Genomic DNA, 26615 nt, shown 5'->3' with positions numbered 1-26615 from the left:
TGGTGGGTTCTTCCCTGTGTCAGATGATGCTGTGGTCCTGCTCCATCCCATCCATCTTCCCAGATCGCTGGGAACTCCCAGAAAAGCAGTGAACTTAATCTCTATGACCTTCTCTGGAGAAGCCCCTTAGTCTCTGGGTTGCTGGACAAGGCAAGGAGCAGCACCTCTCCCACCACCTAGGAGCTGGAAGCAGATGGCCACTGCCTGCTTTGCAGAGCCCACAACACCTCTGGGTTATGTCAGGTACTTAGTCCTCTCCAGGGAATACTTCTGGCCTTTGCCCAGAAACAAGATTGAGCCTCCACAAGTTTGTCCTCTACAGAGCAGGGCTGCACTTCAACTGCAGGTAAGGAGCTTGGGGTCTCCAGGGGAACTTCTCAACACCAGGGCTTGGCTGTCCCGGAACTGCCTTCTGGGACCTGGAACAGGATAAGGACACCAGTAAGCACAAGGACACCACAAGCAGCTTCTGAGTTGGAGAAAGCAATAGGACCATGTGAGGGGCACAACATATCCTCAGGGAGCCTTCACAAGTTTTTGGGGGTGCCCTGAGCATTAATCCTGCAGCGGCGTCAGGGAGCAGCTCAAACAGCTCCCCAGATCATGCAGGGGCATCCCACGGTGTGATCCCCCGGGCCCGGTGGGGAGGGCCTCTGGGCAGGAGGTGCTGGTGGCTCTCTGCCCCGCATCCCGCAAGCCGAGGGGCGCAGCAGCTCCTGCGGGTGGGGAGTCCCCGCGGCCCGGCTGGGCTCGGGGACACTCTGGGGGCAGCGATACACCCTGGGGTGCTACCCCAAGGTGGCCAGGCCCGAGTTCTGCCACGCCGGCACCGGCGTGGGGTCCGGGACGGGAGTGAGTGCGGCGCAGCATGGTACGGCACGGCTGCTGTTACACGGTGCCAGAACAGGCCTGGGCACCGGGATACAGGACCCGTAGGTCCGGCGGGGCGGCGCCGGGCCGGGCTGGCGGCGGCGGGGCGAGGCGGGGCGGTGGGAAGCGGTGGCCCTGCGGCGCTATTGGGAGCACGAACGGGAGCGGAGCAGAGTCGGGAAAGGGGGGGAGCGGGGCGGGGCGGGGCGGGAGCGCAGTGGAACCCAGCGCAGGGCCGCGCCGCCCCGGCCGCGCTTTGTTGTCTCGGCCGACACCGGGTCCCGGCCGCAGCAGCCCGGGCCCAACGGGCAGGATGTCTCTCGAGAGTCTCCTCGGGATGGACGAGGGAGCGCTGCGGAAGCTGGTAAGTCCCCAGACTGCTCTGGGTCTCTGGGTACGGTGCGCGCCCGCGGCGGTTCCGGTGGTAGATCGTGCCTGGAGTTTCCTTGAACACCCCCGGGCCGGGGGCCGCTGTCTCAGGCGCGGGCAGAATGAGACCGGGCGGGCCTCGGGTCTGTTGCTCGGCCGGGGGACTCTTGGAGCCATCTCTGGGAGCGGTTGTTGCGCTGGAGATCCAGCGCTGGTCCCAGGCGGCAGCACCTGGAGGGACCCGCACTGGCCTGGGTCGGGCTCTGGGCCGGGGTGAGCTCCAGCACGAGCTCTGGTGATTCCGAAGACTCTGGCCCCGCTGCTCTGGCCGCTTTTGGCCCTTTGCTCGCAACCGCGCCTGGCCGTACCGCCTGTCCCGGCTCCATCTTCTCGGCCGGCGGATCCCGGGGAATCGTTCCCCGATGCTGGCACAGTCCCCTGCTCCCCGCTGTCTCCTTGCGGGCTCCCGCGCTGCCGGGGAGCTGGCGCTGTGCCAGGCGCACTTCCCGGGCTCTGCCTGAATGGCTTTGCATCCCATCCCCTCCTGCCCGGCGGCTCCTGGGGCACCCACCGGCCGGAGCGCTGCCCCAGGAGCGAGAGCTGCAGTCGTGCGCTGCCGCGGCCGGTGGGCTCTGGAGGACGAGGGCCTCCGTGTCCCGAAAAGGGACTCAGGATACTCAGCCGGGTCTGGTGTCCCGGGAAGCCCCTACTAGTGCCCGGCTTTGGGCAACCCCGGGGACCTCCGGCCCGGGGCTAGGGCTATGCTGGCTGCCCCGGGGGTTGAGCCGGGGTGGCCCGGGCCAGTGATGGGGAATAGTCACAGCAGGAAGCTGAGTCAGCCGGGAAGGCAGCTCTGCTGGAACAGGAAAGAGTCGGGATGCCGGCGGGAAGTGAGGGCTGTGCAGTGGGTCCGCACGAGGGCTGCCCCCGGCTGAGCCTTCTGTCCTGCAGCCCTCAGCCAGCTCGGAGTGACGACACGCAGACCTGCCCGTGGTTCGATGTGAGGACCCCACTTGCTTCTCGTGGGGTGATGTCGGGGCCAATGGACCGTCTATCCAGAGGCATGGGGATGGATGGTCAGGGTGTCTTCCCATCTTGCCAGTGCTCCAGCTCTGCCACATCCCAGCCAAGGTCTCTGATCTGAGATGGAGCCTCAGGAGCAGTGGGTTCCTGGTGTCTGGCCAGCCCAGGGAGGTGGATCTCATCCTGCAGCAAGCACTGCTTCTATGGATGCTTTTTCTTCGACATGCTGAGGCTTCGCCTTCCCAGAGCACTGTGCTTGTGACCCACATTTCCCTGTGCTGTGTGGCACAAGCTGGGGAGAGCCTCAACTGAGCTGGCATGAGGCAGGGAAGGAATTATTTTTCTTCTGGTTAGGTTTTTGGCTCCACTCAGCTGGAAGAGGATTAGTCCATATAAGGGAAAACTGCCTCTCCCACAGCTTCCTCCCGTCTTCTCTGCTCTCCCCAGCTCTCCACTCTGCCTTGCTTCTCCTCATTTGTCTCAAGTGACGCCTAGGCAGCAGCATCTAATGTCCCCAGGGAAACTGAAAGAAGAAGGCTGGGGGACTTGAGGAGGTCCCTGCAGCCCCCTCACTCCTGTGCTGGCTGGGCTGGGAGCTGCCAGGAAGCCCCTGCCCTGCAACTCCTGCCATAGGCATCTGCATGATTCCCTCCCCAGCTGCCCACTGGTATCCCAGTCCCAGGGAGGCCGGTTGTGATGAACCAATGGTGCAGCATAAAGGTGACCAAGGTCTTGGAGAAGCTGGAGGAGGGAGCTGTGGGAGATGGGGTGGGTGCTACTGCAGGGTGGACCTTAGGTGGATGTCCAGAAGCAAGAGATTGTTTGAGTGCTTACAGCTGTACTGAGCTCCAGGCTGAGGTCTGCCAGCTTTGGGCTGGGGAATGCTTCCCTCTCCCAGCCTCTCCAAGTCTTAGTCTGGTTGACTAAGGAGGATATAAATACCTTTGGAGACAGAGGCAGGGCAGGCTTGAGCTAGGAAAGTTGCTGCCATGAGATCCCCTTCTTCTTATACCCAGTAGCCTTTGGCAAATCTTCAATGGCCCTGAGAAGCACTGCATCCCTGCCATATCCCTGTCATCCAGTGTCCTTCCTCCTTTCCTCTGCCCGGGGGGGCAGCCATGCTCCCCATGGCTCTTTCTAAAGGTGCCAGTGAAGCTTCAGGCTGTAGGCGGTGCTCGGTGTTCCAGGCTCATCAGATGTCCCAAAGCAGTTTCCCTGTGGCCAGGCTCCAGCCTCCAAATTGCTGTGTGCTGCAGCACTCCAAAGAGCCATGGGGGATGCCAGGGTAATTGCAGCCCTCCTGGGGGAGCTGCCCACTGCACCAGGGCTCTGAGCACTGCTGTGCTGGGCACCAGTGGGGAAGCAGCCTACGGGTGCTGTGCCAGTGCCCTTTCACAAAGGCACTCTGTGTGCCAAGGAGGGTGTTTGCTTGGAACCATTAATTTGCTGGCAGCTGGGCAGGGCCCATGAGGCCCCTGGCATGTGCCGATCCCTGAGTCTTCCTGTGCTGGCAGGGTTGGGCCCCTTGGTCCTTCGCAGCTGTTGTGGTTTCCGTCATGCTTTCTCTTGCTACTGGCTACGGCGCTTCCAAAGCTGCTCATTTGCCTCATTCTAGCTCCCTGCTGACGTGGGCTTGGAATAAGGCATTTTCTCCTGCCCTGCCATTTCTCCTGTGGGGAGAAGCCTTCCAGGACCTGAGTGCATGTCAGGTCCCAGCTGGAGCCTCCTGGATAGGGCAGACCCCAGAGCTGGCAGGTGGGTGCCACTCAGCACACACTGGTGCCAGCATGTTTTCTGCACCAGTGTCTGCAGGGGTGGTGTTGCATTGTGTCCTCCTTTCCTGGCACTCATGACTTTTGCAGCTGCTGTGTACACGCCCCTTCTCCTCTCTCCCCCAACCAGCTAGCCTGACCCAGCTGCTTGGGCCAAGCCACTCACTGCCAGCAGCTTATTCAGGGAACAGCCAAGGCCTTGGCCACCCAATATGCAGCTGAGGACTGTTTTCCTGTTCTCAAAGCCTTTGGATGGCTGCAGGGAGAGCTTGTCCTTACCACAAAGCTCTGCCTTCATCCCCTCATTTTGAGCTGAACCAAATTCCACCACTTCCCAGCCCATCTATGCTGCCCTGTTTGCAGGGAGCCAGGCTTCCTGGCTGGCCGCCATTGCTGCTGGACCATGCCTTTTTCCTGGTCGTAGTTGTCCCCACTGTAGTGGCATCCTTGGGATGCCAGCAGCCATCTAGGGCAGATGGGAAATGAGAGGCCCATGAGGATGGAGGTGCTGGTTTTCTCTCCAACACTCTCCACTGCTCTGGCAGTGCCGTGGCTCCTGCTCTTCCCAGCTGCTTCCCTGGCCTTGTGGTGGCAGAGGTGCCTGCTCTGGATAAAAGCCCAGAGTGGGCTGCAGGCCTCAGGTCTAGCCAGGTTGTTGGAAGGAATGGTGCTGCCTGCTGGCATGGTGGGGGCTGCTGGGGTGGGAAGGAAAGAGCACCCTGGCTCCAGGCAGCTCCCCCAAAGGTTATGTGTGTTTTTAGAGTTGGTTTGCCCTAGGGCTTGGTAGTCCTGGCCACCAGTATCTTCCCAGTTGGGGAAGGATAATGCTCCCTATTGGGCTTTGTGGCTGGCAAAGGTTAGAGTACAACAGTTTTGGCTGCTGCTGGGATGGCACACGGCATCTCTGTGCCTGATCTGTGCTTGCTGGCTTCACTAAGATGGGAATACCCTCCCATATCACCAAACTCCAAGCAGAGAGGGCAAAGGGAGATAGCTTCTCTGGAGAGATAGCTTCTCTGCAGAGAAGTCTGCATACAGGTAGTGGTGTGGTGCCTGCAGTGTGGCTCAGTTCAGGTCCAGTCAAGGGACTAACCCTGGATCCCTGCTGCAGCGGAACCCAGAGAGCCTGCATGGGTGGCCTGTCAGTGGCCCATGGGATAGGAAGGGAAGGGACTGATGCACTTGTCCTATGGCATAGCCATGGCTTCTCCCAGCACAATGGAGCTTGATGCTGACAGCAGCTGGTGTTGGTCATTTGGTTTATTTTAATGAGCTCCATGGGAAATCACCTTCCGGGTTCCTGATGTTAGGGCGGTGTTGATGTCCTACAGCAGGACAGTGTAAGGATAGTGGGCCATGCCTGCCCTGACTGGCCTCTCACTGCATATCTGGCTGCCTTCTGCCCCTTGAACATCAGGAGGTGTGTTCATAGCGCTCTGGAAAAACTGGTAGTGGGGCTGACCTGATCTGGAAGAGGGGGAGCAGCTCTGCATGCCCTTGCCAGGTGCTGGCCTTTGGTGGGCTGAAGAGCACCTGGAGTGCCTGTGAGATGTTCATGAGGGGCATTTGTGGGTGAGTTGTGGCTATGCTTCCCACACTGGGAATAAAGGGTTGGACTTGGATTTAGAACAGATCCCACTCATGGATTTGGTTCCAAGAGCCACCTGCTATGTGCTAGCAATGAATGAGGATGGGAAGGGCTGCAGGGTGGACAAGCTGACTCCTTGGTGGGATGCTGGGGTCCTTTCAACCAGCACCTCCTGGGGAACAGGGGATGAGAAGGGAATGGGCTCTCCTGTCCCTTTGCTGCTGGAGGGACTGGCATGGGTAGGAGGACTCATTCCAGAGCTGGTGCTACTGGGAGGGGCAGAGCTGCAGGGCACCAACCCTTGCAGGCAGTAGGACCACTGGTGGGTGTTCATTTCCCATGCTTGTCTCTTTGACCTTTACATGCCCAGAGGTCTGGGTGCCACCGTGACAGCCCCTCTTCACTATGGCTGGTTCCAGCATCCTGTCCTGGGGGGGCCGTGCCCACTTCCTGAAGGGCCTGGCAGTGCCGGGCAGCGTGCACTGGGCACGTGGGTGCCACACACAGACAGTGCCTTTGTCCAGAGCGTGGGCAACTCATGGCAGTGTGGGAGAGGGCAGCACCAGGGCTGAGATGGGGACTCAGCAGCCAGAGCCAGTGCTGAGCCCTGCCCTGTGCACCCAGCTGGAGGCCACACTGGACCTGGCTGAGCGGCGCCGCATCCGCTCGGCTATCCGGGAGCTGCAGCGGCAGGAGTTGGAGCGAGACGAGGAGACATTGGCATCCAAGCGCTTCCGCCCAGAACGCAGCAGCCACCGACAGGACAACAAGGAGAATTGGCCACAGTGAGTCCTGTCGTGAGCTGGGGTCATTCCCTGCCTCTGCCCTGGGAGATGGGGGCTGCGGTACCTGGCCCCACTATGGCTGGGACAGATTTGAGTGAACATGAGGGTGGGAGCAGCATGGCACAGAGCAGCTTGGTGCATGGTGGGGCCTGTTGCCTGGATCTGCCAGCTGCCCACAAGGGGACTTTGCCCGCAAGCACTTGTGACAGCTCCCAGATGGCCACTCCTCTCACCCTGCTCAGGTCCCGGCGCCTGGAAGAGGAGCAGCAGGCAGCCCTGGCTGCCTTGTCTGAGCAGCTCGAGGCCATCACCAGCGTGGAGGAACTGACAAAACTGGTGAGCGACCATGTGCCGGGCCAGATTGTTTGCTGGGACAGAACTTGTGCTGGGGCTGACCATGGGTCACCCTGTGCCGGGGCTTTCCTGGGTCCTTCCCTCTTGCAGTTGCGAGCAGCGGGTGAGTATGAGGAGCGCAAGCTGATCCGAGCTGCCATCCGTAAGCTGCGGGCTGAGGAGATTGAAGGTGAGGCACCATTCCCATGTTCTTGGGGGGGAAGCCCTGGAAGGTGTGAGAGGTGGGCAGCTCCTTCCTGAACACCATCTTTGCTCCCACCCAGCTGCAACCCTGGCTGGGAATGTGCAGAGCAGCCAAAGGGATGGCACCAAGCCCCCCACTGTGCCTGGGGAAAGGAAAATTTTCCAGAGGGACAATGCTGAAACACCAGTCTTTACCGGGAGTGAAAAAAGCTGTGGTGAGGACAGCACCAAGCCTCCAGGCACAGACAAAAGTGGGAAGAGCAGCCAACAGGACGATGCAGAGCCACCACTGGCTGGGCCAGAGGAGAGTGGGTATGGGGAGGCTGTGAAGCAGGCCCCTGCCCAGCAGCCCAAAGGCTCAGTGGTGAGTGTGTAGAGCACTGCAGGGGGTGGGACTGTTCAAGATTTCACCTTTTATGGGGATTCCTGTGGCAGCCTGTCTGGAGCACAGAGCCCTGGGCCAGCTGTGGTTGCCTGCACAAAGGGATTGAGACAGGTGGGGCTGGGGTCTTTGGGGACAGGGAAAACACAGCTGGGCTGGTGCCAGCATGGCCCCAGCAGTGGTGAGCTGGGGCTGGGTCTTCAGGCCAGGGTGCCCCTTGGGCTTCTCCCAAGGATGCTACCTGGTGGGGATCTGGGAGCCCCTGGTGCGCGTGCTGCACCCATCTCTGCTCCAGTTCTTGGGGATGGGGCTCTTTGGAGGCAACTGCTATTCATCTCTCCTGCAGCAGTTTTCCTGTATGGGTAGAAACCTCAATTCCCTGTCCCCCTTCTCATGATGGCTATTCCTCCTAGCCTTCGAGGGGCCAGAGCTCATTCTGGACTGAAGCTGCTGGGAGCTTTCTGGATGGGGGAGGGATAAACTGGTGGGCAGAGCTGCAAGGAATGAGCACAAACTGGGGTTTTCAGTGCAGCAGGGATGACACTGCAGAGACTCTGTGGTGGTAGGAGATCTCTGCATCCAACCCTGTGGGGTTGCCCTGCAAGGGTGGGAAGAGGAGAAGCAATGGGTGTACCTGCAGCCGGGTAAGAAGGTGTGGGTTCTCCCATCTGCCTCTGTCCAGCCCTGCTTCTTCCTCTGCCTGCCCCAGGGCTGTAGCAGGAGACTGCCAAAGGCATGTAGCCTTGTGCCACCTTTCAGCACTGTCTGCCTCCTCATCTGGATGTGCTGCCATGCTGCCCCCAAGCCCTGGCTGGGCTGGGAGATCACTGAGCAGCTGAAAGGGCTGTTCCACTTGATCTGGCTGATTTCTATGTGGCCATTTCCATTCCTGGGTTTGGGGCCTGGCTCTCCTGTGCCCTCTCAGGGTACAGGCCCCTCTTCATCTCCCCCTGCCCTAGAGTCATGGTGCTGCTAGAGGCACTGGCACAGCCAGGACTGGCACCTTGTTTCCTAGCTTACACCAGGACACCCCAACCCTGCTCTGACTTATGTCAGAGACAGATCTGCATGTGGTCCTGTTTGGAATATTTCATCATTTGCCAAGCAGAGCTGCAGGTGCTATTGACAGGGACACGGTATTGTAAAACTGGATGTTCTCTGCATCACAGAGCCCTGGAGTGCCTGGGCTAGAGGCATGGGGCAGGTTTGGGGTCCGCCTTCATTAGACACTGTCTCTCTCCCTGCCCACAGGATGCAGCAGGGTGTGGGGACACTTGTCCCCCTGTGAGCCTCTTGTTGTGACCCCTGTGCAGGGACTGGCTTGTCAATTCCCAGCAGCCTGCAGGCAGCCACCTGGATAGCATGGGAAGAGTCCACAACCTATGCATCCCTGGCTGGAATGGGCCATGGTGGCCCAGTGGGAGACTGGAGCGGGGCTGGTTCTACTCCCCCCAGGCCCGCAAGCAAGAGGATGTGGTGGAGCAGGAGCATGTCCCAGCCGGGATGCAGGAGCTGTGCAGCCAGCAAGCAGGAGACCCCCAGAAACCTGGTGCTCAGGGTGAGTTCCCACAAATGTCCATGGCAAAATCCTGTCTGGGTTGCATGCCTGGGGCCAGTTGCAGGACGATGGAGGGCATACTATCTCACAGTGGTGGGCAGGGCAGCCGGGTGCCTGGAGGGGCTGCAGGATGCATTGCAGGCAGCTGCAGGCTACCTGAGCAGAGACTCTTCTCACCCGCAGCTGTGGTTTCGGGGAACCTCATGCTCCTGGAGCTGCAGCCAGCCCCAGAGCCCAGTCCAGAGCCTGAGGATGATGGTGAGGACCTGCAGCAGGGTCAGCCCCAGGCAGCCTGGAAGGAAGGGAACCTGGGCAGCCCTGCCAGCTCCCCAGAGCCCAGTGTGTCACAAAGCCCCAGAGGGGAGCAATTCATCCCGGGCCAGCCCAGTGCTGGCAGCCAGGTACAAAACTGGTGGCAGCTGCCACTGCCCTCCTTGCCCAGGGCTGGCAGTCTGTGGGTGAAGCCAACTTGATGGGTGGACTGCATGTGACCCCCAGCTGAGTGCTCTGCCCCTCTACTCCCACAGCTTCATGTTGGGATACACTGCCAGGTGCTGGGGCCAGGTGGGAGACATGAGAGGCCATCAGTGGGTAAGTGTAGCCTTGAGGGGGGTGACATGAGAGCTGTCCCCCTGCCAGCTGGGCAGTGCCACCCCAAGGCCCCCCTGCTCCCCTGTCCTGCAGCATGTACATCGCAGGCAGCCCTAAGGACATGACTCCAGCCCACGTGTGCTGGGCCAGGAATGTGAGTGCAGGACACGGCCAGGCCAAAGGCCACCCCTAGCTGGGGGCCGATTGCTGCCTAGCCAAGTGGTGGCAATGCCCACCCCAGCCAGGGAACTGGGTGTAAGGCAGGCTGTTAACTGGGGCTCCCACTCTGGCCGGGTTACTGCAGGGCCATGAAAGGGAATCGGTGCCAGTAGCAAACCCTGGCCTTTTGCATTCTTTGTCCCAATAAGGCTGGGAGCTGTGCACGGCTGGCTTCTGACCACCCCCACCTTGGGCCCAGCACCCTGCAGGGCCTCCCCACAGCCCTGAGGGATTCCAGTGGCCAGCGGTTGCCCTCTTCCTACTGCTGGGAAAACCATCCCCATGGCTATGCCAAGAGGAAATGTGGAAAAAACCAAAAAGCAGCTCTCTGCTTCCAGGGTCAGGGGTGCTGCCCTGACAGGCAGAGGTTGCTGTCCTTCTGAGGAGCCCCTGGAGGCTGCTGGCTCCTGGGAAGGAAGAAGCCCTGGGAAGATGCTGGGGTGATAGGCTGAAGCATGGCACAGCCCTGGGGTAGAGGCAAGTGTGCAGGATCTGACCCCCCCCTTGCCTCACAGGGGGCTCAAACCTGGATTCTGAGGAGAAGCTGAGCCCCCTCCCTCCATGGGCATCAATGACTCCAGCCCAAGGGCAGAGAGCTCTGCCTGCACCCTTGAAGGCTGAGCCACCTGGCCCCTTCAAGGTCTCTCCAGAGGCGATGATATGCCAGGGCCTGGTGAGGACAGGGGTGGTCCCAACCTTTCAACACAGATCCCAGGGACCCCCCACTGCACTGCTCGGCACACAGCCTACCCTCTGCAGTGTGGTTTTGCATTGCAGGACAGAGCCCATGCCTGGGGTGCAAGGCAGCCCACAAGTGCTGATGGATTTTGGCACTAAGCTCTGGGGAGTGTGGAGTGATGGGGAGGGAGATTGCAGGGTGCTGTGCTGTGGTGGGGCGATGCCAGTAGCACCTGTGCTGTGTTCACCCTCTGCCTCCTTTGTCATTCCTTCCCTGGCCTGTCTCTTCCAAGCATCAGTGCCCACCCAGGAGGTCATGGGGACCCCGCCTCGCCCAAATACTCACCGGTGGGAGCTGGTGCCCTCCTCCCTGGCTGGCCCCACGGGTAAGATCCTAGTGATGGCTGCCTCCATTCTCTGCTTCCCAGTGGTGGGATGTCCCTGCTGGAGCCTGGGCAGGTGTGGAGCTCCGCAGTGCCAGGATGCCGCAGGATGCTGCTGGCTGCCTACCTGCCCCTTTTGCTTCCTGCTCAGAATCCTTCCCTCCCCTCCCCTCCCTCCCTCCTATCCATGTGCAGTGGGGGGAGGCAGCAGAGGCTTTGAGGGGCTGCAGCCACCCTGGGAAATGCTGGCTTATGATGGGATCTCTGGGGCACAGCAGTACCTCCCGTGAGCACGTGAGGGATTGCATGCACGGTCAGGCACTCCGGGGGCATTGTGCGTCGTGTGGGCAACCTAGGGGGGGCTGCATGCGCAGTGTGATATCCCGGGGCGGGGCCAGCATGCATCGCAGGGGGCACCCCAGGATGGGGGGCAGCGTGTATCGCAGGGGGCACCGCGGGGCGCTGCATGCACGGTGCGAGGCCAGGCCGGCGGGGACACGCGTAGGCGGCCGCAGTCCGGTGACCCCGCGCCCATCCCCGCAGCGCCGCTCCCCGCGGGACCCCCGCCTTCCCCCGCCGCCGGCTCGGTGCGGGAGCGCGCGCAGCGGTTCGGGCCGGCGGGGGCGGGCGGCGCGGGGGGGCGGGCCGGGGCCGGGGCCGCCCAATGGCAGCGGGGGCCCCGCACGGCCCCGCCGGCGCCCGCTCAAAACGCGCGGGGCAGCGGCGGCGCAGAGCAGCGCCCGGCCCCGCGCCCTGCCGGCTCCCGCCTCGACGCCATGAAGACCTTCTTCACCATCGAGATCAAGGATGGGCGCGTGCAGCCCCTGGCGCCCCGCATCACGGCCACTCCCGGCAGCCAGCGGGCAGGTGGGCACTGATGGGGTACGGGGTGTGCAGGACAGGTCCAGTGGGCAGATGGCATCTGTCGTAAGGCTTGACACTGTAGGGGTGATGGGCATGGGTGTCATGCAGGGAGGTGGGACTGAAAAAGGTGTGGATCTCTTGGGAAGGTGGGCACCGCACGGGAATGGACATCTACTGGGCTGTAAGCACTACGGGATTGTGCTCCTAATACGACAGTGTGCACAGCTGGGCAGTGGAGCAGGTGGATGCCAGTGGGCCGTCGGGCACTGACATTTGATGGGCACAAATGGGCAGGTGGAGGCAGGCAGGCTGAGCCAGGCCAGGTGGGGGCTGATCGGTAGCAGGGTGGCAGCAGCGGCATTTGAGTGCTGCCAGAAGAACAAAGCATGCCTGGTAGCCCTCATCCTTTGGCATGCACTCTCATTGTGCTTGGAGCATCTCAGTTCGAGGAGACCATCTTACCCTGCAGCCTGTCCCTAGCCCTACCGTCTTACTGTGTTTATGTTTGGGGTCATTCTCCAATCCCTGCCCTGCCCCTGCAGCCCTGCCCCATCCTCTCCTCACTGACCTGCTGGTTCAGGGGAGCCCACGCCATCCCGCTCTGTCCCATCCCACAGCTGCACCGTGTCTGTTACAGCCCTGCCCCAATCCTGCTTGCCCGCAGATGTGGCCATCCCTCTCACTGGGGGGTCTTGGCTCCAGCTGAAACACTGCAGAAAGCGCCCTTCTTTGGGGTGGATGATAAGCCAGGGCAGCGAGGGGTCTCAATTGCCCCATCTCTTGCTCACGCCCAAAGCCCTTTCCCTATGCCAGAGCTCAGTGCTCACTGCTAGGGCAGGATGTGTGAGGCAGGCAGATAGCCCAGCCAGAGCCACTCCCCAGCTGTGGGGCTGAGCCTGTGGGCTGGTTCAGACCCCACATGCCTCTTGCTCCCCTTGCAGAGGTGACTCTGGATCTGCGGAATGCCCCCATCCGTATCACCACCATCCCCAGCAGCATCAGCAGCATCTGCAACATCAGCAGTGTCAGCAGCAATGTCACCAAGGTGAGTGCCCAGGGGGTCTGTGGGGCTGTGCTGCACCTGGCCATTACCTGGCAGCTCCAGGGCTTGGGGACCAGGACCAAGGAGTTAGTGTAGGCAGCATGCCGCAGAGGCTCTGTCTGGTTTTGATAGGGTTTTTTTCATCAAGAGACCCTGGACTTTGTGTGTGGTTGCACTGCCCTGAATGAGCCCCCTGCACTCTGGACTGTGCCACCATGTACTCAGACACTTGGGGAGGTGCGCAGAGGGGGACAAGGAATCTTTTGTGGGTCTCACTTTGTTTTAAACACCTTTAAGGGTGGCAGCAGCTCAGGGAAAAACCCATTGCCAACCACCCCTCTGTTTTTCCTCGTGGGGATGGACCTTGGCCATGTGTCTGGGGAGCCTGCCTTGGAGGGGAGCTACTCCTCAAAGGTCTCTAAAGCACCCTGGAGCTGTGGGTTAGGGTCTTTCATGTTTCTGCTATGCCATCCTGAGTGGAGAGTGCCCAAAGCCCCAGCCTGCCGAGGAGGGATTCTTGGGTGCAACTGGAGGAAAAAAAAACTGAAAAAACAACCCCTCTGCAGTGTCTTTGCAGAGAGGGCAGGCTGTGAGGCTGTGGCCATCCTGGGGCTGGGTGCACACAGGAGACAGCCCTTCAAGTGCTTTAATCTGCTCCTGCCCATCTAGGGTAATGCAAGGCGTCCGTGTGCCGCCTTGGCAGGAGCCAGGATGTCAAACGTGGCTCTGTTTCACTCATGGCCCTGCGCACGCCTGGCTGCCTCTGCAGGAACGGCCCTGTGGGTGGCCTGTGTCACTGCCAGTGGCTGTGGTACCACTGGCTTCACCCCATCCTCAGCCCAGCCCTTGCCAACATGAGGCAGGCAGTGCCTAGAGGTGCTGCCCACACCTGCCAGCAGGTCCTGCCTCTGGGCAGCTGGCTGCGGTGCGGTGACTTCCCTGTGCTAATGCGTTTGGGCATGCTTGGCCCAAGCACTTGTCAGAACTCATTAAGGTATTAATGGGTCTGTCAAGTGAGGTGGGGGACCTGAGACCCATTGGCTGCCTGGCAGGAGATGCAGCCTCCAGGTATGCTCCTGGTGGGCAGTGAGGAGAAGGAGCATGAGGCAGTGGTGCTGGCAGCCCTGCCATGTAGGGCTTGGTTGGAGGACAAGCAGGCTGTAGAGACCTGGGGGCAGTAGCCACAGTGGCATGTCTTCTTGTTTGTGGGGTGCTGCCTGTACCTGTGCAGGGACCTGCTCCCCCTGGGGCAGGCACTGGGGAGCACAGGGGTATGAAGACCTAAAATCTGTGCTGTGACCAAGGCCCTTGCACCAATGCCAGCCTGGGGCTGGAGATGTTGTGCTGTGGACAATGCTGGCCCAGAGTGGGAAGGCTCTTGGACAGAAGAACACAGCAGTGGTTGGCTTTTTCATTCACCCAGCACTGCTGTGGTCAGGGCTAGTCCCCACCAGCCCCATGGCTGGTATCTGGCCCTGGAAGCCTCCAGGGGTGGGGGGGCCTCTTGCAGGGATCCCCTTGCTGAGCCACCTGGTCCCACAGCCGGATGTGCTGCCAAGTGTGGCGCCTGGCTCAGCACCCCTGCACGGGACCCCCGGCTGCTGGGACCAGAATAGCCCACAGGCAGGGAGCGGGCCAGCCTCCAGCCGGGGGGGTGCCTGGGCCCCTATAAAGGGCAGCAGGACAGCTGAACGGGGCTCGCTGCAGCGCCTGCACCGCCATCATGCCAGGGCTCAGCTTGGAGGGGCTGGCGCAGGCTGGGGTGGCAGAGCTGGCAGAGCTACGGCAGGAGCTGGTGGCATTCCGGGGGGCAGCAGAGGGGCAGCTGGAGTGGGCTCTGCAGCGAGTGCAGGCGCTGGCACAGGCACTGCAGACATTGGAACAGGAGCACCTGGAGTTACGGGCAGAGCTGGGGCACCTGGGACGCCGCCTCAATCTGCTGGCACCAGGGCTGCAGGTGCCCCGCAGGGAGGACATCAGCACCCTCTTTCTGGAAGCACAGGACCCTCGCGCTCACTTTGAGGGCACTGAGGAGCCCAGTGTCCCTGTGGCCCATCCACCTACTTTCTCCAGTACACGCCAGCAATCAACCCTGCATCTCTCCCGAAGCAACAGCAGCGTGAGTGTGGGCAGCCCTGCCCCATGACAGGGGGAAGGGAGGGGGTCACCAGCCCCCAGGGCTCCTGGGGGTATCTGTAGCCCTGGCACAAGGTGTGACTGTGGCAGTGGTGCACGGGGACACGGTACCATGGGGATCTGCCACTCCTTGGGCTCACTGTGGTGGGGCTGTGCACCCACCTGTTTCGCATTCCCAGTGTGCCAGGTGGGAGGCCCCAGGCAGCAGTCTTGCCTCCACCACAGCATCAGGCACAGGTGGTGGCATGGCTGCATGTGGCCAGTGTTAACTCCGGCTGATGGCTTTGCCATGGATCGGTTTACCAGGTCACAGGATGCAGGATGGGACCAGGTGTGTGCATGGCTGCTCTGGCCCCACTCTGTCATCTCTGGTGCCCTGTGCCCTATTCTGGGCCTGGCCCACTGCCTGCTATGCATTGCTGGGGGGTTGTGCTGAAAGGGACTTGGCTGTGCTCAGGCAGGGGCCGAACTGGCCTAGATCCTGGCAGGGATGCAGAGGAAGGCTCTTGACCAGCTGCACAAGCTCTTCTCTACACTAAGTCCCTTAATTCCATGAAAATCCCTGTGCTGCTAATGGTGTGCACAGGCCTTGCCAACACCTTGCCCACTGCTGGGTAACAGCCACTGCCCGGCCCAGAGCTGTGGGCAACTCCTGCTTGCTGGGGAACCCAGCCACCTCCTACCGGGGAGCAGACAGGATTTGGAGATATTACGGCAGCCAGACTGGAAGGAAGAGAGGGACTGCTGGGTCTTCCTGGGGCATGGGGTGCTGCAGATTGCCATGTTCCCCTGCCTGCCTTGGGTGCTGCAGATGCTTGTGGCACCCACCAGCTGAGAGCACTTAGGCCCAATGTGGCACATCCTCTCTAGGGTTCTCACTGCCTGTATGTAGCACTGGGCAGGTGTCAGGGTGATGAGGGCCTGGACCCTGAGAAGAGGTGGGGGTGTGGCCAAGCTGGCAGGAGGCTCTGCTGCATGGTGATGTTCTTGCAGATGGAGCCAGAGGTGGTGGAGCAGCAGCAGGCACCAAGGCGAGAACCAGAGCTGCCCAACGGCATGGAGAAGGTGCAAGTGAGGGAAGTGGAGAGAAGGAGCAAGCTGAATGTCGAGGAGCTGAGCAAGATTGAGGATGAGGATATTCTGGATAAGATGGTACTTCTTCCTCTGGTTTGGGCTCCTGCAAGAAGGTAAAGGGACCTCAAGCTGATGGCAGAAGACTAATGATGATTTCCCCCTCCTGCAGTTGGATCGGACAACAGACTTTGAGGAACGACGGCTGATTCGAAATGCCATGCGGGAGCTGCGCCAGCGCAAGCGAGGTACTAGGGGATGGTGATCCCTGCTGGGGTCAGAATGGTGGTGGTGGCAAATATAGGGCACTGAAGTGTGGCTGTCCAGCTGCGGGGAAGCAGTAGGAACCAGTGTGTGCTGGTTCCTCTGTTGCCCCCTTGGCTTTGTGACACCAAGGACATCATCCTTCCCACAAACCAGTTGTGGGCCAGCAGCAGCTGCAGGACTCCTGGTGTGGCAGAAACAATGAGCACCACCCCACTTCCCTGCTGATGCCATCTCCCACTCATGTTTGCAGACCAGCGGGAGAAGGAGCGGGACCAGCGGCTGCAGGAGGCTAGGAGCCAATCTGTGACAGGAAGGGCTGGCCATGCCACAGAGACCACCACCACACAGAGCACTCAGTCAGCCGATGGCTCGGCATGCAGCACTGTCACCAAGACTGAGCGTCTTATCCAGTCTAGTATGGACTGGGCCAGGAGGGGGGTGTGCCAGCCCTTTGGGGGCCTTGCAGAATCCTTCCCAGTGCTCTGCCACCACAGCTCCTTTATCGTTCACTGCCTGTCCTGAGTCTGGCTAGACTGTCCTGGGAGCAGGACAGTGTTTCAGAGCTGAGTCTCTGGCTTGCCCAGAGCCTGCCTGGGGATAATTAGGGTTTTGCTCTGGTGACTTTGCTCTGAATCCCCAACCCTGTCAGGATGGCAGGGCCTTATCTGCACCTTTGGCCTGTGTCTTGTCTCTTATATCCCTGCTCTCCCAGTCCCTGGATGGCTCAAGCTGAGTGGCTGCAGGGGCTGAGGGATGCCCCAGCGCCCTGCTGCTTTGCGCTTGCCTCTTTGTTCTCTGCCTGGGGGGCACGTGCCCTCTGTCCTCCCTCTGCCTGCTATGCCCATGGCTCTACCACCTGGGACTTTTCCCTGTTGCAGTGAGTGGGTGTGAATGCTTGGCAGCAGCATGTGGCTGTGGCTGCCGCTCTTCCCAGCCCAGCAGTTCCTGTTGCTTTGTCCCTGCAGGTGATGGCAGCAAGACCTCCCGTACTACAACCATGGAGTCAAGTTATGTGAAGAGATCGGACAGTAAGAGTTTTTCCTGCCCTTTCTCCATAGCATCCTCAGGGTATAACCCTGGGGCATCACTGCTGCTGAGCCATCAGTGCCCCGGTGCAGGCAGAGTCCTGCCTTCCCGGCACAGCTGCCCTCAGCTTCTGCCCAGGGCCTCTTTCCTTCCTTTCTCTCTGCAGATGGCAACAGCACTTTCGTTCAAACTAAATCATCCTACAGCTCCTCATCCAAAAAGACAGGCAGGTGAGCAGAGGTGCCTGTGGGTACAGCCCCACATGGTCCCTGTCACTTATCTGTTTGCACAAATCCTCTGCCCAGCTTGCAGTGTCCTTACACAAATGTGACTCCAAAGCCTCCTCGTCCTTGAGGTACATCCACTGTGTTCAGAGGTTCTCATGGGTCCTTCCTTGGGCACAGAGATATGTCTGCCAGCTGAGGACCTTAAGCCACCTCTCTTCTATCCCAAGGACATGGAGGTCTCCAGAGTTCCAGGGCTGGCCATGGGCTGAGACCACTGCTTGCCCTCCTCTGGGCTGCCCAGAGCCCCTTTAGCATTGCCTGTCTCTCTCCCAGCATTTTTGACCGTGAAGATGAGAGTGCTTCTCGGCAGAGCAGCCTGGCCGCGCTGGAGCGGCGTCAGGCGGAGAAGAAGAAGGAACTGATGAAGGCTCAGAGCCTGCCCAAGACATCGGCCTCTCAGGCACGCAAGGCCATGATGGAGAAGCTGCAGAAGGAGGGTGGGAGGTGAGGCTGGGCCTGGGGCAGGCTGGCCAGGGCAGTAACTGCTGCACAAATAACAACACCCTGCAGCTATGGATAATACTCCATGTCTCCTGTCACAGTTCAAACCCTGCAGCAACACAGACCACTGTGCAGCGCTCCTCCAGCTTTGGTGTGCCTAATGCCAACAGTATCAAGCAGATGTTGCTGGACTGGTGCAGAGCCAAGACCCGGGGCTATGAGGTGGGTGCCACCTCCTCTTCCTGTCCCAGGGCCAGTCACTCTGTCCCTTGGTAACTTTATTGCTTTCTCAGCACGTGGACATCCAGAACTTCTCATCCAGCTGGAGTGATGGCATGGCCTTCTGTGCCTTGGTCCACAATTTCTTCCCTGATGCATTTGACTACAGTAAGCTGACACCCCAGAACCGCCGCCAAAACTTCGAGGTGGCCTTCTCTTCTGCAGAGTACGTACCTCTCTTGCCATCATATGGACTTGGGATAGCTTGGAGCAGCTTGGGGTGGCTCTCCTGCTCGCTGCTGGGGCGAGTGGGGACACATGGAGTTGATGGTGCTGGAGGTGGGTGCCTGTAGGTGTCACTCCCCCCATGCAATGCAACAAGGTTAGGTGCTGTGGGGGCAAACAGCAGCTGGTATGGGCAGAGTCACAGGAGGCCAGTGCAGCCCAGTCTGGTGTGGCAAGGGTGGGTATAGGGGTCTGGTTTCCTGAATGTGGGGCAGAGCACCCAAAGGCAGAGCAACAGCCCCATGAGCCCACCTGGCTTCCAGCAGTACTTTCCATCTTGGGAGCCCAGGTGTGGGACTGCAACCTGTGGGGGAGCAGGGTTGGCCTATGCCAGGTTCCTCCTTTCACAGTTGTAGGGGCTCAAACACCATTGCACCTTCTCCAGTCTCTTCCTTTCCCTTTTTGCTTCTGTTTTCCGGGGTGCTGAGAGATGGGAGTGCACCTAGCTGGAGGGCTGGCAGCCAGCCCCTCTCTCCTTCCTTCTGTCTCTCTCCCACCCACCCACTCTTCTCCTCCAGCACCCTGCCAGGGGGCAGGGCTGGGGGTGGGGGGTCCCATCCTGCTGATGTCCAAGGTGGCAGGGTGAGATGGGGATTCCCACAAGCTCCCAGGGTGCCGTGGTGCTGTTTGGTGGAGCGAGAAGGGGGCTGTGGGCCTGGCTCTTGGCGCTCCTATTAATGGATTTTTTGCCTTAATTGGGAAACTGGTGCGCGGACTTGAGAGAGCCATCGATCTCTCCGGCCTGGAAGCCAGGTGGCCTCTCGTCCTTCCTCCTCCTCCAGCTCTTGTGAGCGTCCTTTCCTGAGCTTCATGCACCAGGGCTGTGCCGCGCGGTTCCAAGTGGAGCTGGGCAGGAGGGCTGGGCTTTCCCCCCACCATCCTCCCAGCGGTTCTATATAGGAGCTGTATAGAGCGCCGCTCCACTCTGGAACCCGCACCCCGAGCACCTGGCGCGCCAGAACACCTCACTCCTACTCCTCCTCCTCTTCTGTCTGTCTTTCCCTCTGGACTTCACGCCTCTCCACACCACTCACCTGCCCCTTTCCCCCTTGCTTGTGCCCCCCCAATATCACTGAATGGCCTTGGCATGGGGTGCCTGGAGCCCTCCTGCCCCTGCATCGTGCATCCCCAGAGCATGCCAGAGCGGAGCAGCTGCCAGTGGGATGGGAACTGCACTGATCTGTGTCTCTTGTTTTCTCTTCCTCCCCTCCCTGACTGGGCTGCGGTCACTGGCTTGCCCCTCTCTCTCCCCGCACCCAGGAAGCACGCGGACTGTCCACAGTTGCTGGACGTGGAGGACATGGTCCGGATGCGCGAGCCAGATTGGAAGTGTGTGTACACATACATTCAGGAATTCTATCGCTGCCTGGTCCAGAAGGGGCTGGTAAAAACCAAAAAGTCGTAGCCCATTGTCAGCCCCCCCCAGGACTGATGGTGAGAACCTTCCCCTCCAAGTACCTGCCCATGTGCCCACCACCACCAGGGCTTGGCAGGGAACTGACTGCCTCGGCTGTGGATGAGGCTGGGGGATGCTGATGGGTGAGGGGCAAGTCCTGGCAGTGCCAGACAGGGCCTAGCAGGAAATTGGCAGGGACAGCTGGCTGGGCTTCAGCCTTCTGGAATAGCACCTTGTGGAGGTTTGGGCAGGGGGTACTGTTTCACCCTGGAGTGCTGTTTGCTCTCCAGCTGTGGGGAGGGCAGTAGTTAGAACAGAGCTGTGCCCCCATGGCTGAGCCTGACCCAGGGGTCAGCTGCTGGGGATGCCACCCAAGGTGTTCTGAATGGTGCTGTCTGAGTGTGGGTGGCCCCTCAGGATGCTGCAGCATCACTGCTTCCACTTGCTGCCTCATTCCCCTGCCTCAGGGTGCATGCCCAGCTCCAAGAGGCTGCCTGCTCATATATGGGCAGAAGCGGGAGCCTGGAAAGTGTGACTCAAGGCTCAGGTCCTGCAGTGTTTGTGCCTGTCTCAGGGCATCCTGGCTGGCGCTAGAGCTCTGGCTCCCCTGGCTCTGCACAGTGCTGGCACACCAGGGCCCAAACAATGGCTTTATAAGGGCAGAGTCACTCTCTGTGCACTGCCATTGCTCCACCACTACCCTAAGCCAGGCTGTCAGTGGCAAGGGCTTTCCCAAGGCCCCAAGCATTATCCCTCCCACCTTCACAGTGGCCAGATCATGAGGTGGGGCTGGTGCCAGCCAGGCTGTGGGCTTGGAGCCTACTGAGCAGGCAGCAGAGACCTAAAGCAATGGCTGGGGCCATGGGACTCAGGGTGGGGGGCTCTCCTGGACCCTGGTGCTCCCCAGGGGCTGGCACTGGCTGGGGTCGCTCCTTGGGATGGGACTCTTCTAGGGGGCCAACGTGTGCAGTGGGGCTACTGCAGGAGGGGAGAGGGGAGGTTCAGGGCTTGGGGGTTGAGGGTGTTGTGGTGGGTGGCAAGCTTAGGGTTCAGACCCTCCTTGTGTACCCTGTCTTTGGGGGCAGATCCCTGCCTTGGGACATCCTTGTGCACCCAGAGCCTTGGGGCCAGAAACTTGAATGGCCCAGGCCAAAGCAGCTGAACTGGCCATGGCAGCAGCAGGTGCTGCCAGTTTGTGTCAGCACCACCCCCAGTGCCAATGCAGCCCTTGCTCCAGCAGCAGCAGCAGCCTGAAGGGGAAACAGTGCCTGGTAGGGGTGTGGGGCCTGGGCAAGGCCAGGAGGGTTGGCAGAAGTGGTGGGGTTGCTTCTGTGCCCCCCACCCCTTCTCTCCCTGTAGGAAGGAGAGGACAAGAGGTTGCCAGATCCGCTCCATGCCTTTCCTGGTTGTCATCATGACTCCTAATTGTGTTGTCAGTCCCTTCAAGGACCCAGGGAGCCCCAACTGGGGCAGAGACATAGCCCAGGGAACTGGATGGGTGGCAAGGCAGAGTAGGCCACCCCACAAAAAGGGCAGTGGCAGAGCCCCAAGGCTACTATGGGGATGGGGACACAACCACAACTGATCTTCCAGGGTCCCACAAGACTGGTAGCTCCTGGAGCCAGGTCCTGCATGGACCCCTGCACTGTGGTGGGGCAGAGAGAGGAGAAGATAGGCCGGGGCTGAGTGAGCTGAGGCAGGGCAGTAGGGTGTGCTGGGCTTGGTGCAGGTAGCCCCTGGGTTCCAGTCCAGGGCAGGGGAGGGAGCCAGACTGGCCGGGCTTAGGAGAAGGCAAAACATCAGGGCCAGGATTTGAGGCAGGAGTAAGGGGCAGCACATAACCAAGACCCACCCCCTGCTTTCCCTGAATCACTTGGTAGGGTTTGAGGCAAGGGCACAGCAGACACCTGCAGCCAGGCTGGACTCTCTCTAGGGGACATCAGCATCAGCTGGAGGAGCAAGAGGAGGAGGGTGGGCACGGCTTTAGCAGGGAATGATTGCCAGCACCAAGATGTGGGATGGAGAGCATCTGGGGAGCCAGGGGTGCAGACAATTGGGAAACCCCTGCCCTGGGGCAGGCACCTCCCAGGGCAGATAGCACATGCTTTTCCCAGTGTCAGGAGCAGGACTGTGGTACCAGGGTGGGGTGGAGGGGTGTGAAAGGAGCTCAGCAGGTCTGAGGGCAGCAGTGCCCACACCAGCAGGCCCTGGGCAGTGTGGGGTGCCCATCCCAGCCCCTACACATGGCAGCCTGTTTGAGGCCATGCTGAAGGCTTCATCTCTGCAGGACGCTGGTGGACTGCGTGCCGCTGGTGGAGGTTGAAGACATGATGATCATGGGGAAGAAGCCTGACGCCAAGTGCGTCTTCACCTACGTGCAGTCCCTCTATAACCACCTGCGTCGCCACGAGTTGCGCATGCGGCAGAAGGAGTGCTAGAGCCTGCCCTTTCCACCCCCACTGCTGCCCTCACCCCAGAGCTGCCTGCGGGCAAGGGAGCTGCTTGCCTGGGAGGGTCTGGGGGGCCACGGGTCTGGCACTGGGGACAGGAGAACTCTTCCACCAGGGCACCCCCACACCTCTGCCTTGGCAGAGCTGCTTCTGCCTCGGCCAGCTGTGGGCTGACCCTGTGAGCAGAGCCAGGTGGGCACTGCTGGGGATGCTCCCACATTGGCTTGCACCCCATACTCCAGCCTTTTAAGTTATTTGTTCTCCAAGAATTATTTGCCCTGCAGGTACCATCCCTATGTCCCTGGGGTAGCGCGGGCACAGCTGTGCCCTCAGACTCGGGCCACCTCATGGGTCTGTGGCTGAGCAGGGCTGTGCATTTCAGCCAGGGTCGTGGTATATCCTGCAGGCAGCACCTGTCAGCGGTTCCCTTGGTCCCCTGCAACGAAGCCTCTCTGCCCACTGCAGGCCTTGCTTGGTGTCACCTCCCTGGGGACAGCTCCACAACCGTGCCAACTCCCTGCTTCCCACCTCCACGTGCACCTGAGGCACTTCCACATTAGGGGCACCTGTGGGCTGGGGAGGGGGTAGTAGCAAGGGGTCCCAGGGGAGTGCAAGGTGAACGGTGCAAGCTGGGACAACCGTCCCCACTCTCCTCTCCAGCTCAGGCCACCCATGTGCTCAGCGCTGCTCGCCCTTCTGTCACATCTCTACACCTGCGCTGACACGTGTACCAACACCAGCCAGATAATAAAGGTTTATCTAGGGCAATGCCTCTGGTTCAGGTCCTTCTGCCAGTGGCATATTGCACACCACAGTGCTTGGGGAACGCTGGCAGTCCAGCTGCTGCAGGCCCCTCTACCTGCAACTCAATTGCTTACCCAGCCCAGACGGACACTGGGGCATGTAGTGCTCCTCACCTCATTGATGATGTCCATAGCTGAGCCACCCCCAGACCAGGGTTCACTGCCCCCTATTGCCCCAGGCTTGGCACAGGGAAAAACTCCCACATGGCCAGCAAGACTATGGTCAAGTGCAGCTGTGCCCCACTGCCTTCCCTAGCTGAGGGCCAGATGTCTCCAACTGGGCCAGTGCAGCCATGGGGCTTTGGTTCAACACTGCAGGACTCACTCATGGGCTCATGCCCATCCTCCTGCACCCTGTGAGAACAGTTCATCCCATGCCATGGTGCCCACCACCCTCACCCCTCTATCAGGCTGGGGAGGGGTGGCACAGGAGCAGCACAGTTGGTCTGTAGGTTGGTATATGGCTCACCAGAAGTGATTATGACTGTGCCATCTTCTATCTCTGTGAGAAGCTCTGGGGCACCCAGCTGTCCTTGGAACAGAGCAGTTTGGGATGCACACGACCGAGCTCCCTCTCAAAAGATGACACAATGCAGATGACTGCAAATAAAAGCTTTACTAGGAGGTGGATATGACATAAACCCTGCTGGGGGGTAAAGTCCCCTTCTTGGGACAGCTCTCCCACCTTTGGGACTCAGCACATCTACCCTTAGCACCTGGTGCTTTCTGCTGAGGGTTTCATCCTGTCCCATGCAGGCAGGATACTGCTGCCCAGTGCTGGGAGCAGCTAAACATCTGGGCACAGCAAGAGACTGCAAGAAATGCTGCTCCTCCTGACTGGCCAAGGATAATGGGCTCCAAGGACAGGAGGGCATCAACCAGCACACAAGCAAGAGTGGGGGGGAAAACCTTTGCCACCCTGTGACACCATGTCCAGCTGCCATAACGCCCTCATTCCCTGCAGTGGGGACTGGCTGCAGGACCCTGTCCTAAGGGTGCCACTCCTTGCTAGAGGTCTGGGTGTTCTTCCTTGTCATGTTTGGGTGGGGTCTTGCCATCAGAAGTGGGTGCTTGGGGGGGCGGCAGTATTGGCAGAGACTTGGCAGGGGCAAACTGGAACTCCTCTGGCACAGGGGCATCAGGCGTCTCCTTGCGGTAGAAGCCCAACTCCTGCACCAGCTGGTTGATCTCTTCCCGGGTCATGTCGCTCAGGGGAATTCTCTGCACCCAGACAGGGGCTGTAGCCTGGCACCTGTGGGGCACTGAGCACCCCAGGCCCTGTGGCAGCAGGTGCCGCACTGCCCACTCACCTCTAGCTCCTCATACCGGAGGCTGAGGAGCACAAGCTCAGGGTCAGCACCAGGCAGGTGTTTCATCTCCAGGTTATGGCTGGGCAATGTGTCAAGGAATGGGCAGCACTGATCAGGCCCACGCAATCCTTATACCATCCCATCCTTCATCACATCCCCTTCTGTCCTCCATCACATCCCATTCCTGTCTATCCTGTACCATCCTCCATCCCAACCCATCTTCTCTCATATCCTGTGGTTTTCCATCCCATCTGTTTGGTCCATCATCCCATCCTTCACTGCCTACCATCCCATCCTCTTTCCCATGTAATACCATCCTATCCTTTATCACATTCCCCAACTACCCATTCTCCACTCCTCCCCAAACCCTGTCCTTCATTCCTCACAAAACCCCATCCTGTCCCTCAGCCCATCCCCTCCCATACTTCATTCCCTTGCATCCTGTCCCTCACCCATCCCATCCCCATCCCATCCCATCCCATCCCATCCCATCCCATCCCATCCCATCCATCCCATCCCATCCATCCGGACCCCAGCGCTGCAGCCGCTGCCGGCAGGTACTAGAACGGGATGTCCTGGGTGACGAACGCCTTCACCTGCGGAGAATGGCCAGTCGGGCCCGGCTCAGCGTAGGGAAGCCCCGACTCCCCGCCACGGCACGGCCCGGCCCGGCCCCAGTACGTACCTCCCTGAGGCGATTCAGCCGTCACCCACCGCAGGTCTGCGGGAGAGGACACCCTGTCAGGCACCCGGCGGGAAAACGGGTTCGCCCCCGGCGCGTCCCGCGGTCCCCACCCGCGCTTACCTCCACCTTGCCGCGGGCCAGGTCCTGCAGCACGGTCTCGCGGAGCCGGGGGTGCTCCGAGCCGCTGCCCGCCGCCAGCGCCGCCGCCAGCAGCAGCCACAGCCACGGCCCCGGCCCCGGCCCCGGCAGCACCGCCCGCATCGCTCCCGCCGCTGCCACGTCCGGCGCGCCACGGGCACGCGCACGGCGCCGTGCATGCGCGGCGGCTCGCGCGCAAAACACGTGCGCACACGAACGCTAACAGTCTCGCGCGCAGACGCGTGCGCACCCTGTGAATGGCGCGTAAGAGCCGCGAGCGCTCAACGTGCACAGACCGACAGCGACACCAGCGACACACAGACAGCGACACACACAGCAACACACAGACCAACTGTCGCGGTTTTATATTGGAGGCAGTCATGGAAGTGACTTTCTAAAAGAGGCTGCTAGCAGTTTCCCCTGTGTCTGACAAAAAGATCATTCAGTAATTAGTTTTGAAAACTGACAATTTGTTAAACTACTAAGGAAACTGTACACGCCTCTGTGAAGATACCTGTTAAAGACAAAAAAGCCCAGGAGGGTCTTTTTCCCTTCTGGCCTGAGAGCAGGTGAGGAGGCCGGGCTGGGCGGGGCCCGTGTCAGGCAGGCCGAGCCGGGCAGCCCCTGCCGCGGGCCCGAGCCCCTTTCCAGGGCGCCCGCCGGGCCCCATCGCTGCCGGGCAAGGAAAGGGGAGGCCGCGGGGCCGAGGCCGGGCCGCGGCTGCGGCTGCTGACATATTGCTGCTACCGAGCCCTGCCCTGCCACCAGCCCAGGCCGAGCGGGGTCTGCTGGGCCCCAGGAGCAGCCGGGGCTGGGCTGGCTCGGCCAAGATTCTGCTGCCATTGAGGTTCACCTGCACCCAGCGGACAGGGGTAGGAGAAGCCATCAGTCCCCGGTGTGCTGCTGCTGTGTCCTGGCCTGGCTGCCGAGATCCTAACTGCGTTCCCCTCCAGCCCAGCCGCAGCTCCGGCTGCAAGCTACAGAGCCTGGCCAGGGCCATGTAACCGTCTGCAGGCCCCGGGTGAGATATTAACTCTTTCAGTGCTTTAGTCCTCCCTTGAGTGAGAGAAAAGGACAGAGTGCAAACACGTAGCAAAATAGCATGAAGTCACTGAGGTCAATGAAGAAGTCAAGTGCCAGAGGGAGGGATAAAGAGATACCTTTAGTTTTAGGTTGAAAATACTCTTATAAAGATATGGAGAAAAATATAATTGATACATGAGGCTCTTTTTCCCTGTAATGCATTGAAAAGTCTGGGGAGATTAATCATTCAAATGGTAGATATCTAGCAAAGGCCTCTGTGCTAAAGTAAGCAGATGTTAAAGTAGCTGTGATCCCATAAGAAGTTTATACAGAGAGAGAGAAAAGAGTGATGAAGACCCTGTGCCCCCAGGGAGAAAAGAAGACCTCTATTCCCAGAAATTATGATTTCAATGATAG

The 26615-nt window shown here is 60.3% G+C and overlaps 2 protein-coding genes across 5 annotated transcripts; one reads left to right on the top strand and one right to left on the bottom strand.

Moving 5' to 3' along the window:
• Positions 1-1088: 1088 nt before the first annotated feature.
• On the top strand, positions 1089-23007 carry SMTN (smoothelin). 4 transcript variants are annotated; one of them, XM_036392973.1, is made up of 22 exons: positions 1089-1234; positions 6247-6407; positions 6650-6743; positions 6852-6930; positions 7025-7308; positions 8782-8884; positions 9068-9285; positions 9412-9475; positions 10666-10758; positions 11299-11622; positions 12561-12664; positions 14664-14780; positions 15791-15949; positions 16041-16116; positions 16386-16550; positions 17101-17163; positions 17328-17391; positions 17722-17892; positions 17991-18111; positions 18183-18334; positions 19654-19827; positions 22077-23007. In XM_036392973.1, the coding sequence occupies exons 1-21, from the start codon at positions 1184-1186 to the stop codon at positions 19796-19798; spliced, it is 2808 nt and encodes a 935-aa protein (XP_036248866.1). In that variant the 5' UTR covers positions 1089-1183; the 3' UTR covers positions 19799-19827; positions 22077-23007. The 4 variants fall into 4 exon arrangements, with proteins under 4 accessions (XP_036248866.1, XP_036248867.1, XP_054372757.1 ...); XM_036392974.1 differs by lacking the exon at positions 11299-11622; XM_054516782.1 differs by lacking the exon at positions 14664-14780.
• Positions 23008-23639: 632 nt separating this feature from the next.
• On the bottom strand, positions 23640-25318 carry SELENOM (selenoprotein M). The gene is made up of 5 exons (XM_036392977.2): positions 25158-25318; positions 25038-25073; positions 24914-24948; positions 24353-24431; positions 23640-24263 (listed from the first exon to the last, which is right to left on the bottom strand). The coding sequence occupies exons 1-5, from the start codon at positions 25296-25298 to the stop codon at positions 24051-24053; spliced, it is 504 nt and encodes a 167-aa protein (XP_036248870.1). The 5' UTR covers positions 25299-25318; the 3' UTR covers positions 23640-24050.
• Positions 25319-26615: the final 1297 nt, after the last annotated feature.

The sequence above is a fragment of the Molothrus ater genome, chromosome 18 (assembly GCF_012460135.2).
Source record: "Molothrus ater isolate BHLD 08-10-18 breed brown headed cowbird chromosome 18, BPBGC_Mater_1.1, whole genome shotgun sequence".
NCBI lineage: Eukaryota > Metazoa > Chordata > Aves > Passeriformes > Icteridae > Molothrus > Molothrus ater.
This window is presented reverse-complemented; position numbering and strand designations above follow the sequence as displayed.